The 14,138-nt window shown below is 31.8% G+C and overlaps 2 protein-coding genes across 2 annotated transcripts; both read right to left on the reverse strand.

Annotated features, from left to right (window-relative positions):
• Positions 1-6,104: 6,104 nt before the first annotated feature.
• LOC134727591 (ankyrin-1-like) lies at positions 6,105-6,710 on the reverse strand. The gene has a single exon (XM_063591971.1). It carries the CDS (start codon positions 6,708-6,710, stop codon positions 6,105-6,107), a length of 606 nt encoding a protein of 201 aa, XP_063448041.1.
• Positions 6,711-6,715: 5 nt separating this feature from the next.
• Positions 6,716-7,402, reverse strand: LOC134727592 (ankyrin repeat domain-containing protein 50-like). Its single transcript, XM_063591972.1, has one exon. It carries the CDS (start codon positions 7,400-7,402, stop codon positions 6,716-6,718), a length of 687 nt encoding a protein of 228 aa, XP_063448042.1.
• Between the last annotated feature and the right edge of the window lie 6,736 nt (positions 7,403-14,138).

The following is a 14,138-nucleotide window of genomic DNA, read 5'->3' on the forward strand; positions in this document are numbered from 1 at the left end:
TTTAGACCCGTTAGACCTCAATTTGGACCAATTTGATAACCGGTCCCAAATATTAAAACACGAAATACATGGTTAGATTCAGCATATTGAAGAACCCCATATATTCAATTTTGTTGAAATAAAAAAAAAAAAAAATTTGGACCCCGATTTGGACCAACTTGAAAACTGGGCCCATAATAAAAAAATCTTCGTACATTTTTAGATTCAGCATATCAAAAAACCCCACGAATTAAATGTTTGTTAAAATCAAACTAAGTTTAATTTTGGACCCTTTGGACCTAGATGTAAACCCATTTGAAAACAGGACCACAAATTAAGAATCTAAATTCACTGTTAGATTTGGCATATCAAAGAAACCCAATAATTCTTTTTTTTTTATGAAAGTAAACAGTTTAGTTTTGAACCCTTTTTGGCCCCCATTTCTCAACTGTTGGGACTAAAACTCCCAAAATCAATCCAAACCTTTCTTTCATGGTCATAAACCTTGTATTTAAATTTCATAGATTTTTATTTACTTATACTTAAGTTATAGTGCAAACACCAAATGTCTTTGGATGACGAAGTCGATGACAACGACAACGTCATACCAATATAGGACCATTTTTTTTCAATTTTTGCGGTTGTATAAAAACAAATATACACAGATAAATGGTTAAACTGTTGAGCAGACATACAATTACCCTACCACGTCCACTTGTATTTTTGTCCATCGGATGAGTTAAGCCATTTTCAACTGATTTTTATAATTCGTTCTTATGATTTACTGTTATACCACTGTCCCTGGTTAGGGGGTGTTTGTATCCCGCTTACATGTTTAACCCCGCCACATTATTTATGTATGTGTCTGTCCCCAGTCAGGAGCCTGTAATTCAGTGGAAGTCGTTTGTTTATGTGTAACATATTTGTGTTTCGTTCATTTTTTATATACTTAAGGCCGTTAGTTTTCTCATTTGAATTGTTTTACATTGTCTTATCGGGGCCTTTTATAGCTGACTATGCGGTATGGGCTTTCCTCATTGTTGAAGGCCGTACAGTAACCTATAGTTGTTAATGTCTGTGTCATTTTCGTCTCTTAATTGAAGACAGTTGTTTCATTGGCAATCATACCACATCATCTTTTTTATATTGTCATTAAAATGGTAAGATTTTACTGTTCATATACATGTAATATTATTGTGGTCTACCGTAAAGAAAAACGTGCAAAATGGTCTAAATACAAGTTTTTAGTCATGAATGAACATGATGAAGGTATTAGCAAAAAATAGTAAAAGTATGATAGATCTGAACAAAGTTTCACATAATAAAGTCATCAATATCTATTTTAACTAAATATTAAACAATTTTTTCAGAGTTGAATTTTTTTTGATAAAAACAAGCATTCTGCGAGTAAAACATGGCAATACTTAGTCCCCAATCCGTTACAAATTCATTGTAATGGAATAAAAATTTGATCTATAATTTGTCATAATGTAAACTACATAAAAATATTGAGACAAAATCTTCCAGCAAAACCTAAAAACTTGTTAAATTCTGACTATGTAGGTGAATTTCCTATGTCTAAAGACCAAAACTCTGCACACAAATATCAAACTGGCACAAATTTGAATCACTAAATACCAAAGAAAAGAAAAAACATTCAAAATGTCATTTTGTCTTTAAACAAGAGGCTCTAAAGAGCCTGTGTCGCTCACCTTGGTATATGTGAATATTAAACAAAGGAAGCAGATGGATTCATGACAAAATTGTGTTTTGGTGATGGTGATGTGTTTGTAAATCTTACTTTATTAAACAGACTTGCTGCTTACAATTATCTCTATCTATAATGAACTTGGCCCAGTAGTATCAGTGGAAATGTTAATTAAAATTTATGAAAATTGTTAAAAATTTACTATAAAGGACAATAACTCCTTAGGGGGTCAATTGACCATTTCGGTCATGTTGACTTATTTGTAAATCTTACTTTGCTGAACATTATTGCTGTTTACAGTTTATCTTTATCTATAATAATATTCAAGATAATAACCAAAAACGGCAAAATTTCCTTAAAATTAACGATTCACGGGCAGCAACCCAACAACGGATTGTCAGATTCATCTGAAAATAACAGGGCAGATAGATATTGATCTAATAAACAATTTTGACCCTTGTCAGACTTGCTGTAAATGCTTTGGTTTTTGAGTTATAAGCCAAAAACTGCATTTTATCCCAATGTTCTATTTTTAGCCGTGGTGGCCATCTTGGTTAGTTGACCGGGTCACGCCACACATTTTTTAAACTAAATACCCCAAAGATAATTGTTGCCAAGTTTGGATTATTTTGGTCCAGTAGTTTCAGAGTAGAAGATGTTTGTAAAAGATAACTAAGATTTACGAAAAATGGTTAAAAATTGACTATAAAGGGTAATAACTCCTAAAGGGGTCAACTGACCATTTCGGTCATGTTGACTTGTTTGTAAATCTTACTTTGCTGAACATTATTGCTGTTTACAGTTTATCTCTATCTATAATAATATTCAAGATAATAACCAAAAACAGCAAACTTTCCTTAAAATTACCAATTCAGGGGCGGCAACCAAACAACGGTTTGTCTGATTCATCTGAAAATTTCAGTTTAGATAGATCTTGACCTGATAAACAATGTTGACCCTTTTCAGACTTGCTGTAAATGCTTTGGTTTTTGAGTTATAAGCCAAAAACTGCATTTTACCCCTCTGTTCTATTTTTACCCGTGGCGGCCATCTTGTTGGTTGACCGGGTCACGCCACCTATTTTTTAAACTAGATATCCCAATGATGATTGTGGCGAAGTTTGGTTTAATTTGGCCCAGTGGTTTCAGAGGAGAAGATCTTTGTAAAAGCTAACGAAGACGGACGACGACGCTGGACGCCGGACGCCAAGTAATGGGAAAAGCTCACTTGGCCCTTTGGGCCAGGTGAGCTAAAAAATGAGTTATTTCCGTTTGAACAGAAGTCTTCTAATGAAAAAGTATTTCATCAAAAATTTAATTCTAGAGAAAGGGCTTCAACTGAACAAAGAGAAAAGCTTATAAAGCGTGAATAATGAATTTGACCTGTAACTTGTCATGATAAATCAAATCAAAATCTACAAGCACAAAAAAGTCTGATTTGCCGAACTGACAGATAGACAGACTGATAGACAGGCAGTGCAAACTTAAGTCCACTTAGACGTTAGCCGTTAGGGTACTAAAAATCAAAATCTCAAAGTATCAACAAACACAAAAGAGATGCTCTTTGAAGAACATTCAAGATAATTTTGGAAAAGCTTTCGATTTTTGAAGAAGTAGGGTTACCTCAAAATCTTTTATCTTGATTTAATATGAGATATAAATCAAAAACTTTTATATGTACATTATATATGCAAACATAATTTTTTTTCGTAGATCAAACAAAATGGCCACATTTTTTTTTTACTTACGCTCTAACAGACACAACTTTCTAATCAAGACACTCAATGAGTGATTGGCCCTATAATTGGTTGCATTCCAATCAAAAGTTTGAAAGAGGAAGATTTTTTTAAGTACAAGTATGTTGACAACTCTGTTTCATATAACAAGCTTTTTAAAAGACTGTCATCAATTGAAAGTATGTGAAAACCAGGTGCTCCGCAGAGCGCAGCTTTATACAACCGCAGTGGTTGGACTCTGAACAGTTGGGGCAAATTAAATATGGTCACAATGTTCAAGCTTGATGCTGTCTGAATTTGGATTGTGATTGAATTTTTGGCAAAAAAAAAGGGTTTTGTTACAAAATAAATGTGTCCAAAGATCAACAAATCTATTGCACAATACTGTGCAATTGAAGATTTCTTCTTGAAAATTTTGAAAAAAAAAAGCCCTTAATCTTTTTTAACAAATCACCCCCAATCTTATTGAAACCCCCTTTTCAGCAATAACCCTTAAAACAATCCCATCTTTTCCTTTTTAGTGTAGAACCTTGTAGTACAATTACAGAGAGATCTATATACATGTACTTAAACCCAAGTTATTGTTTGGAAACTAGAAATGAGCTTCTTTTCGGCCCTTTTTTTGGCCCCTTATTCCTACATATTTTGGGCAATTAATCTAAAACTAAATCCCAGCCCCCCCCCCCCCCTTTGTTATATGGAGCATTGTGGTACAGTTTGAAAGAGATCCATACAATTATACACAAGATATCGTCTTGATATAAGATAAATGCTTGTTTTGGGCCCCTTTTTGGCCCTTTATTCCTAACTTTGATTCCATGACCCATTTAAAGGAATCCAAACCTCCAACTTGTGGTTTTAAACATTATGATACAATATCAGAGCAATTGAAATACTTATACACAAGTTATTATCCTTAAACTATAAAATGCTTGTTTTAGACCCCTTTTGGGCCCTTAATTCCTAAACGGTAGGGACCATCATCTCCAAAATCGTTCCAAAGCTTCTTTTTGTGGTATTGAACCTTCTGAAACAAAATCATAAAGATCTATAAACTTAAACTAAAGTTATTGTCCGAAATATAAGTCTACTTTGATCAGTTTTAGTTAAAATGTTAAGGTCCAAAAACTATTACAATAGTGCATTTTATAGATATGTGGGGTAATTTTTTACTAACTTCCCGTTATTTGCCAGGCTAAATTTTTTTACTTGTCTTAGAACTGATATGCACCTTTAAAAAAATCCTAAAAATTTAAAAAAATAAATATGATCTTGAGAGAAAACACCTACTGAGTACATGTACTACATTTGAGTTATCTAATACACCTGTTGCACGAATCTCTCTGGCAACTTGCCAAAAGGTAAAAAGTATGTCAAAATGCATTTTTTCTTTTTTTTTATAATGTTCTTTGCAAAATATAACAAGATAATGCTATATTTAAGAGATATATCAATTATTCAGACCTTTAAAAAGTACCTAAATTTTGGTGATTTTTTGGCATTATTTTTTTATAATTCACAAATATGCAAATAAGGCTGTTAAATGGAAAATCGTGTGAATTAACCCAAAAATTTTTTTTTATCTTAACTCCTTAATACCCAAAGATTTTGGAAATATATATAATGTTGCAAAGTTATTACTACCAATTTGGACGAAATTTCAGATTTTGCATGGTTTTATGGCAGACTGGCTCTTAATGATACAAAAAAAATCAATGTGTTACCTTGTTGGTATTGAAAAACGTAAAAAAAATCAACGTTTTACGGCCTGCATCGCGTTGACGTTACGATTTTTTCGACGTTTTATTGTTTTTTTTTCTCAAAGAACACAACGATTTATACCCCTACCTTTATTTTGCATCGTAATAACGGAAATTCATGTATCATCAACATATAGCTTTTGTTAAAATATCTATGGAGCAAAATCAAAAATTTGGCGATTTGAAGAAGAAGAAGAAGAAGAAGAAGAAGAAAAAAAAACAATAAGTCTCCATGGGAGACTCTATAACTTAACTCGACCAAAAAGACATGTTAACAAAAACAATTAAACATGCACTGAACGAATAAGTTTGATCTATGACACAATATCAATACAAAATGAAAACATAAGTGCATATATGACATAAATGTTACAGATAGTGATGATAATAGGTAGGAAGAGTGCATAATAGGTAGGAAGAGTACCAGTAAGACAACTTTTAAATAAGACAAAATGGCGTTAAATAAAACAACATTGTGTTGTTATCTTAATCACTATAAAAACAAATAAATATGTCAACAATAAAGGGCATATAGACAAAGACTTTTCTCCCGGATAGGTAAGGTATTTATTTCCAGAAACGTAGATTTTTTTCCAGGGGAAATTTTTTTTCTTATTGTCAATGTCAACAAAATTTTAAGATCTTATTACAAAACTTCTTAAGATAACCTTTACTAATAAGGGTCTATGAGTTAACATTGACCAATACTTCACATTTCTATTAATGAACTCCATTTGAAGACTGTTCTTTGTTATAATTTTCGTTATCAAAGTGGCAAAATTAACCATTGTAAAAGTTTAACGTAATGAGTTAAAACAATACTGTAGGTACTTAACAGTGTGTACTTTCTCTTTTCTATCAGTCTGTACATCATAACACTGTTGTCAGAGATAAGCAATATAAAAACAAGATTTTGCGTGTTCTATTTTTCTAATAAGTGCACAATATTGGTAATATTTTCTCTTTTAGCAATATTCAGTGGTGTTAGTCCTCTCCATTTAATGTTGCAATCTGCTTTATGATTCAATAGCAATTCAACGATATTTGCATGACTTTTAACACAGGCTATCAACAAAGGGGTTTCTCCTGTGTTCATACATTTATTAATATCTGCTTTATTGTTGATTAATAATTTTACTACACCAGTTTGGCCTTCTTGGCAAGCAATATACAGAGGTGATACTCCTATATCATTACACGTATTCGGTTCTGCCATACTGTTTATCAACATCTGAACGACTTTAGTATGTCCTAAATGGCAGGCAATGTACAGAGGTGATGCTCCAATATCTCTACATTTATTGATATCTGCATCATTGTCTATTAAAATTTGAACAACATCAGCATGTCCTTGGTGACAGGCAATATATAGAGGTGATGCTCCAGTATCTCTACATTTATTAACGTTTGCCTTATTGTTGATTAATATTTCAATAACATCGGTATGTTTTTTCTGGCAAGCAATATACAGAGGTGATATATCTTCCTCATCACACTTAGTTATGTCGGCTTCTTTGTGTATTAACATCTTCACTATTTCAGTATGTCCTTTCCGACAGGCAACGTGGATAGGTGAGACTCCAGTTTTTTGCACTTATTAACGTCTGCATTTTTGTTTATTAAAATCTGAACTACTTTGGTGTGACCTTCCCGACAAGCGATATGGAGAGGTGATGACCCATCATCTCTACACTTATTAATATTCGCCTTCTTGTTAATTAACATCTTCACTACGTCAGAATGTCCTTTTTGACAAGCAATGTAGAGAGGGGATACTTCTTCATTATCACTTTCATTAATGTCTGCTTTATTGTTTATTAACATCTCAACAACTTTAGTATGACCTTTTTGGCAAGCAATAAATAAAGGTGATACCCCAGTATTTACACACTTATTAATGTCTGCCTTGTTGTTTATCAAAATCCTTATTATTTCGTAATTACCTTTCACACAAGCAATGAACAGAGGTGATGATCCATTATCTTTACACTTATTGATGTCTGCATTGTATTTTATTAACATCTGAGATTCTCCCGTATGTCCTGGGTGGCAAGCAATTAACAGAGGTGACGATCCAGTATCTCTGCACTTATTAATGTCTGCCTTATTAATCAATAGCATCTCAACGACTTCAATATGTCCATTTTGACAAGCAATATACAGGGGTGATGCCTTTTTATCATTGCACTTATTAATGTCTGCCTTTTTGCTGATTAACATCTTAACTACTTTAATATACCTTTCTCACATGAAATGTACAAAGCTGTTGCTCTATCATCATTACGACAATGATTTACATTACATATGCAATCATTCAAACACCAAGATACCAGATCAATTTCTCCAATGAAACAACATTGTATTAAAGGAGAGCTTTTGTTATTTTTGTCATATGAATTCGCCAATCGTTGTTGTTGTGATAATGTTAATCCCTTTATATGTGCAAGAAATCTTTTTGTAAAGATTTCATTTTCTGTATTGATATTGGAGAAGACATCTACAACGTTTCCTTTAGACCAGTCATCTATCATCCTCTTAATATACATTTCCTTATAGTTTTCTGGTACAATAATGATAAACTCATCACTTTTTCTTTTTCTCTCAAATAAAAACCTCTCACGAATCAATCGACTAGTAGCATTGTTGATTAAACAATCAATCATGACACTGCCAAAGTAAAAAGCTAAATAGTCAAACAGCTTATCGTGAATAGTTCGGTACACATCACCATCTTTTTTATAAATATTTGTGTTAATGAATCAAGCTCATCACGTAGAATCAATCGCGAGGTTCCTTCCAATACTTAACAATGTTCATACGTGTTTCTGAAAATACTTTTGATATCATCGTCCACATCGTGTGGAAGCCATTTTTCTTTCAGACGGTTGTTAAACATGACACATAGAGCAAGTGCACAGTATTTCACATTCGCTTCCTCTGTATGTAATTTATCTAGCTCTTCTTTGTAAACTGTAAATGGGTTCTGAAAGTAATTTACAATGCTCAGTTTTGTGTTTTTGCTGTACAATTGACATAAAAGAGGAAAACAGTCAAACAAATCATACGATTCAAAGATCTTTGAAGCATTTATTTTCAGGTAAAATTTAGCTATTGATTGTTTTTCTTTTTTCGATAAACGCATTTCATCACACAACAAATTACATTCACATGATTGATACAATGATAAAGTCTTCAACTTTCTATCGTTGTATACCTGCAGTCTACAAGACATAATTAATTTAACTCGTTTCTTTTCTACTAGTGATTTGATTGTTTCCATTGTATTTTCCAGTTTTCATACTTTATTGTATTTAAGGTATATATTCCACAAAAGTCATCCACAACGAACAGCGTCTTTCTACTCGGATTGTGCCACTTTATAAGTTCTTTAGGATTCGATACTGGTAAAATTTCACAGCCTTTATTTCGCATCTGTATAGCTACATGACGCACCAATGATGACTTTCCACAGCCAGAACTTCCGGTGACAACAACGCAACCATATTTTTCAATACACTCTTATACACGTTTTGCACCATTAGTTTCAATAAATGATTTGTCATTTTCAGTCCAAGTTTCCAATTTTTCTTTAATGTGTCCTAAAAATAAAGATTTTTTTTTGTCGTATACATGTATGTGACACAATTAGTGAAATTACATAGAGATTAATACATGGCCTTTTCCATAGCGGCCCGGGTATCATCCCGAGACCCCCATGTCAGCCCGAGACGAAATCGAGGTGCTGATATGGGCGAGGGATGAAACCCGGGCCGATATGGAAAAGTCCATGTATAAATCTCTTCATATACTTCCGATAATTGTTTTATGTATGGAAAATTAACAAATAAAATAACTAAAACAGTCAAAAACTTTATATAAAAGTTAAATTATGAATCCAACAAATACACTAGCATTGCCAAACAATAACATCACTGCCTCCAAATTTATTTATGTTACTATTTCCTATAGAGGCATTTTGAAACATTAAAAATTTGGAAGAGTTTCATGATCATTTTTACTCCATGCTTGTTGTACTATAAAATGATTCATAATTGTCAATGGCATTTGTAAGCAAGTACTTAATTATCACTACAAAAGTTCCCGTAAATGTTGACGTCGTCATAAAATGTATCTGACGTCACAATGGAAAAGTAAACAACCGATACCGGAAGTACCGGAAGTTACTTGCACGAGAGGCACTATTATGGGTTTTGTTGCACGAGATGCACCTGATATGGGTTATCAGCCCGGGTGGGAAATTATGGCTTGTGTACTTCCGCTCATTACACATATGCAAAAGCTATCATATCAATGCTAAGTATATGATAAATTTATATACAACTATTCGTATATTTCTATTTTTGTTTAACAACATAAATAAATATTTATTTCAAATATTGGCTTGTTACAATATTCTTCAGGAGTCCAAGCTCCTCCTGATGTTCCCTTTTACAATCCACTAATCACTCAGGGTAGTGATTAGTTGTAAAATATATATTACATTTTTTACATCATTTATATATTAAATAATATCACTTAATATGACTATTCATATGTTTTCTAATAATTGCTAAAACATTACTTTTAATTTTCAAACATACTATACTATTGAACTCATTGAGAAAAATTGAGAAAACATTGACATTGTTTGTCTTTTGATCAGATATGTAGTAGGCTTTGTAAATTGAAAAACCCACAATTGTTAAAAAATAGTTAAAGTCAAAATATTCTTCTTCAGAAGTTTTATATCCAAAAACTAAGTGTCTTAGTTTTATCTTAAAAGTTATTTTTACTGTTCTTTAAAACTTCATTTATTTTATTCCAAAAAAGTTTTAAATACGGACACAGTATAAAGAAGTGATCATAATCTTCTTCTTGTGTACAAACATTACAAGAACTAATGTGTAAAATTTTCCACCTGCATAAAAGTTTCTTTATAGGTAGTATATGTTGTAATAATTTGTAAAAAAAAGTTTATTTTCTTTCAAATATCTGAATAAAAATTTATATAAATAGTTTTGATATATCACATCATCTATATCAAATATACGCAGCCATTTTTTTGGTCCAATAGCTGGTTCAATTTTTTTATTTATCAGAGATAGACTTGTATGAAAGTTTGTTTTTTAATGCTTCTAATTTTATAGGTAAACCATCCAATATAAATTGGTTTCTTGTTATATTAACAATACTTTCAATAGAATTTTCCGATTTAAAAATTGATGCCCAGTCTTTTGGTATATATTTCCTTACTAAATTAATTTAGCTATCCAGTTCGGTTTATTTTTTAGTTTATTTAAAATGATGTCTTGAGAAATACATCCTTTTTCATCTATGGTATCATTTACATATATAAGATCGCTTTTAATCCATTTTTTTTTTAAATATAGCTTTATTTTCAAATTTAATAAATTTATTGTTCCATTATGTTTGTTTTCTTATGTCTGTAAATGTTTCTGGGTTTTTGTTAGACCTCCACCAGTTAATTTTGCAACATTTAATATTATCTTTATAAAACTCTGGTATACTTTCAATGCTTTCGTCTGTCTTATCCCGACTGTTTGTTTGAAACACTAACCAGTTTGACCCAAAATTATAAAAAATAGTGTTGAGGTATAATTGTCCACCCTCCTTCACAAGCATTTACCAGTCTGTTTAACCACATAGCTTTTAAAGCAGTGAAATAACTTCTTAAATTACGGATTACAAATGTGTCGAGGTTTGTCATTGGATAACAACACAGAGATGTCAATATATATTCAGGAAACTGCCGGGGTATATACGACGTTTTTATGTCCAATTAGAGCTTTCTTACAAATTGACGAAAGGTACGAACGAACGTAAACGGAGCGCGTATTTCCTTTCCACAATAACAGTTATTAAAAGAGTCTTTGTTTTATCCAGTAGAACAGCATTCTTTTCTAAATCATTGACAAGTTTATTTTTTAAAAATAATAATATCGTAAATAATACACGATTTTAATATAATCAAACAGAGAAAAATAGTGTCAAATACACTTACGCCCGATACGTTACTTACGTAAACCACGAGTACATACATTTCCGCGGGAATTTTTTAAGCACGAGTTTCACGAAAACATTTAACATTAACATTTCAGTGGCATTATTGAAGTACGTTAGTCTAAATTTAACTACAAGAATCACATTTATTTTTATTTTTTATAGTACACTTTCAGCAAATTGTCAAAGTGGAATATCGAGATTTTCTAAAAAAAAATGATGCTACAATGTTTTTAAAAAGTAATGTTGAATAAATCTAGAAAAAAACCAGATTTTTTATATCAAGAAAATAAATCTGCAATTTTGCACCATATATATTGAGGATTTTATTTCAGAATAAAATGCTTCTTTTTGTAACTTCATTGGGGTGTAAAAACGACCGAAGTACATTTTTTATAAAGCCCAGAAGCGCTTCATTCTAAAAATGTGCGCACGGTCAACGCTTTTACAACCCTATGAAGTTACAAAAAGAAGCATTCAATACTTATAATATATTTTTTAGCTATGATCATGAAAACACGAATTTTATAATTGTTTTATTTTATAATTCACCTGTGCACTTTATCGTGGGATCACGTGTTATCATGAATGAAAAGTTTTATTGAGTAATGCAATTACTTACGGAATAACACGTGATGTGCAGTTAGCCAATCAGAATAAAGAATTATAATGAAACATAATCTAATGTAATTATAATAACGACTTAACAGTTCACATGTTTGGAAGATAGACGGGAAGTTGTCACTTATCGTCCAGTGGCTAATATTTCATGAATGTTCAGGACTATAGGCAAAACGTAATTATACGCTAAAACAACCCTTCCATTGCTCCGGTGTATCATATATACACATTAGGGGGGGCAATGAATATTACCAGGGGAGAGGTGATGATTCAAAAGTTATTTAACGAGCACCAGCATGTGGCATAGTATGAAGGTCATTTTTTTTCTTCTTATTCATTTTATCGTTTTGAGCGTTGTAAATTTTGAATCAAGGAAGTATTTGTGTTTTGATTTTTCTTATTTTTCTGTAAGGGAAGAAGACAATGTATTTGCTTTGACATTTTTTTAGGTTAAACAGTGCAACGTTGTAATATTGAAGAGTAGGGGAGGGGCCGGTTTTTAGTCTATTAGGGGATTTTTTCTTCTTCTGACTACTCTATATTTAGGAAAGTTTGAAGTGTTATCTCCTCCAACCTGGTGATTTCATATTTCAACCTATCGTACATGTACGTCCCGAAATCCTAAATATATCTCAAGAAAAATCCAATTTAATAAGTGTCGTTGCATGTAGGATAATTGTCCGAAATTCCGTGACTATAATTAAAATATGTCAAAATAAAGGATCCCTAAACGAGTCTTACGTATGATTCGTCAAGCGTACGTACCTTTCGTCAATTTGTAAGAAAGCTCTATTAGAACCTCAATAACGTCATCATTGCATCGGTTACTATGTAACGTAGTCAAAAGCTGTACTGAACACTAAGGAATGTCAGAGTATCACAGAGGGAAAATAATGACGTGCTTCAGTCAACAATACATTTTTAATACAAAATCACGCAATTTACACTTTTAATACTTAAATTTAATGTTAAAAGTGTTATTATGAAATATTACATACACAATAAAATTATGTTCACAGCAAATTAGAAAATTCTTCACGTATGCCGAACATATCAGGTTGGGTTTTTCACTATATGTGTTGTAAAAAACAAAGCCATATACATTTGTACACATACATTATACAAACACAAAATATGATATATAAAAACGTTATTGAAACTATTTTTTAACTGAAAAAAATTGTCAAGATAAAAAAACGTGCATTTAAATGGATTACTCAAAATATTAAAAAGACAAAAAACATGTAATGAATATACATGCTGCATTGTGAATGTTCAACAAATACCTGCACTGGAAAATAACATTAAGTCAGGGGTACATGTAATCCGTAATATATGTGTAATTCAGGTCTCAGACAGGGTATATACTGTGACATTCCCGGCTCAGGGCTTATATCAACCTTCGCCTTCGGCTCAGGGGATATAAACTCTAAGCCGGGAATGTCACAGTATATACCCTGTCTGAGACCTGAATAACATATAATATCTACCATGTCCAATCCCCCCTTTTCATATGGACCAATAATTGAATTTCTCTTTACTTTATCTGGTTTATTATCCCCAACAAAATTAATTTAAAACAACTTTTTTCTAATTCTTTTAAACAACTTTCTGGAACTCTGCAAGCAGATCCCACAAAAGTAAAAATGGGTACAATTAATGTTTTAATTATCAAAATTTTTCCCAAAATAGTAAGATTTCTTTTATGCCAAGAACAAAATATTTTATTCATCTTTTCAATCTTATTTACCCAATTTAGTTTTTCACTTTCCTCTCTACAATGCCAAAAGTAACTGCCAAGAGTTTTAACTGGTCCATTGCTCCAGTTGATTCCCTCAATTTTGTCTTTTCTTTACATGATTTAAGCTTTCCTACCCATAACCCCTCTGTTTTGTTTCTGTTTAATTTCAGTCCTGAATAAGAACCACAAATTCCAATTGCATTCATAGCTACTTGAACATCGATCATATCTAGAACAACAAAATAAAGTAGTATCATCTACCAGTTGCGAAATTTTTATAGTATGGTTTTTGCAATCTAATTTGATTCTCATACCTTTAAAATCAGTATTGCTTCTTAATCTTGAAGCCATAATTTCCAAAGATAAAACAAATAATAAGGCAGATAAAGAAAATCCTTGACGTATACCCCTTGTGTTTTTAAAGACCTCAGATATCCAACCATTATTCATTACACATGTTTGAATATCGCTATATAAAGTCTTAACCCATCTTAAAAAAGATTCATTAAATCAAAAATGTTTTAAAACCGAAAACATAAAATTCCATTCTAGAGAGTCAAACGCGTTAGAAAA

This window comes from Mytilus trossulus, chromosome 8 (assembly GCF_036588685.1).
Source record: "Mytilus trossulus isolate FHL-02 chromosome 8, PNRI_Mtr1.1.1.hap1, whole genome shotgun sequence".
Lineage (NCBI taxonomy): Eukaryota > Metazoa > Mollusca > Bivalvia > Mytilida > Mytilidae > Mytilus > Mytilus trossulus.

What these genes read in the sequence shown, in the direction of transcription:
- LOC134727591 (XM_063591971.1), bottom strand. Translation starts at nt 6,710, where the DNA reads ATGTTAATACACAAAGAAGCCGACATAACTAAGTGTGATGAGGAAGAT.
- LOC134727592 (XM_063591972.1), bottom strand. Translation starts at nt 7,402, where the DNA reads ATGTTAATCAGCAAAAAGGCAGACATTAATAAGTGCAATGATAAAAAG.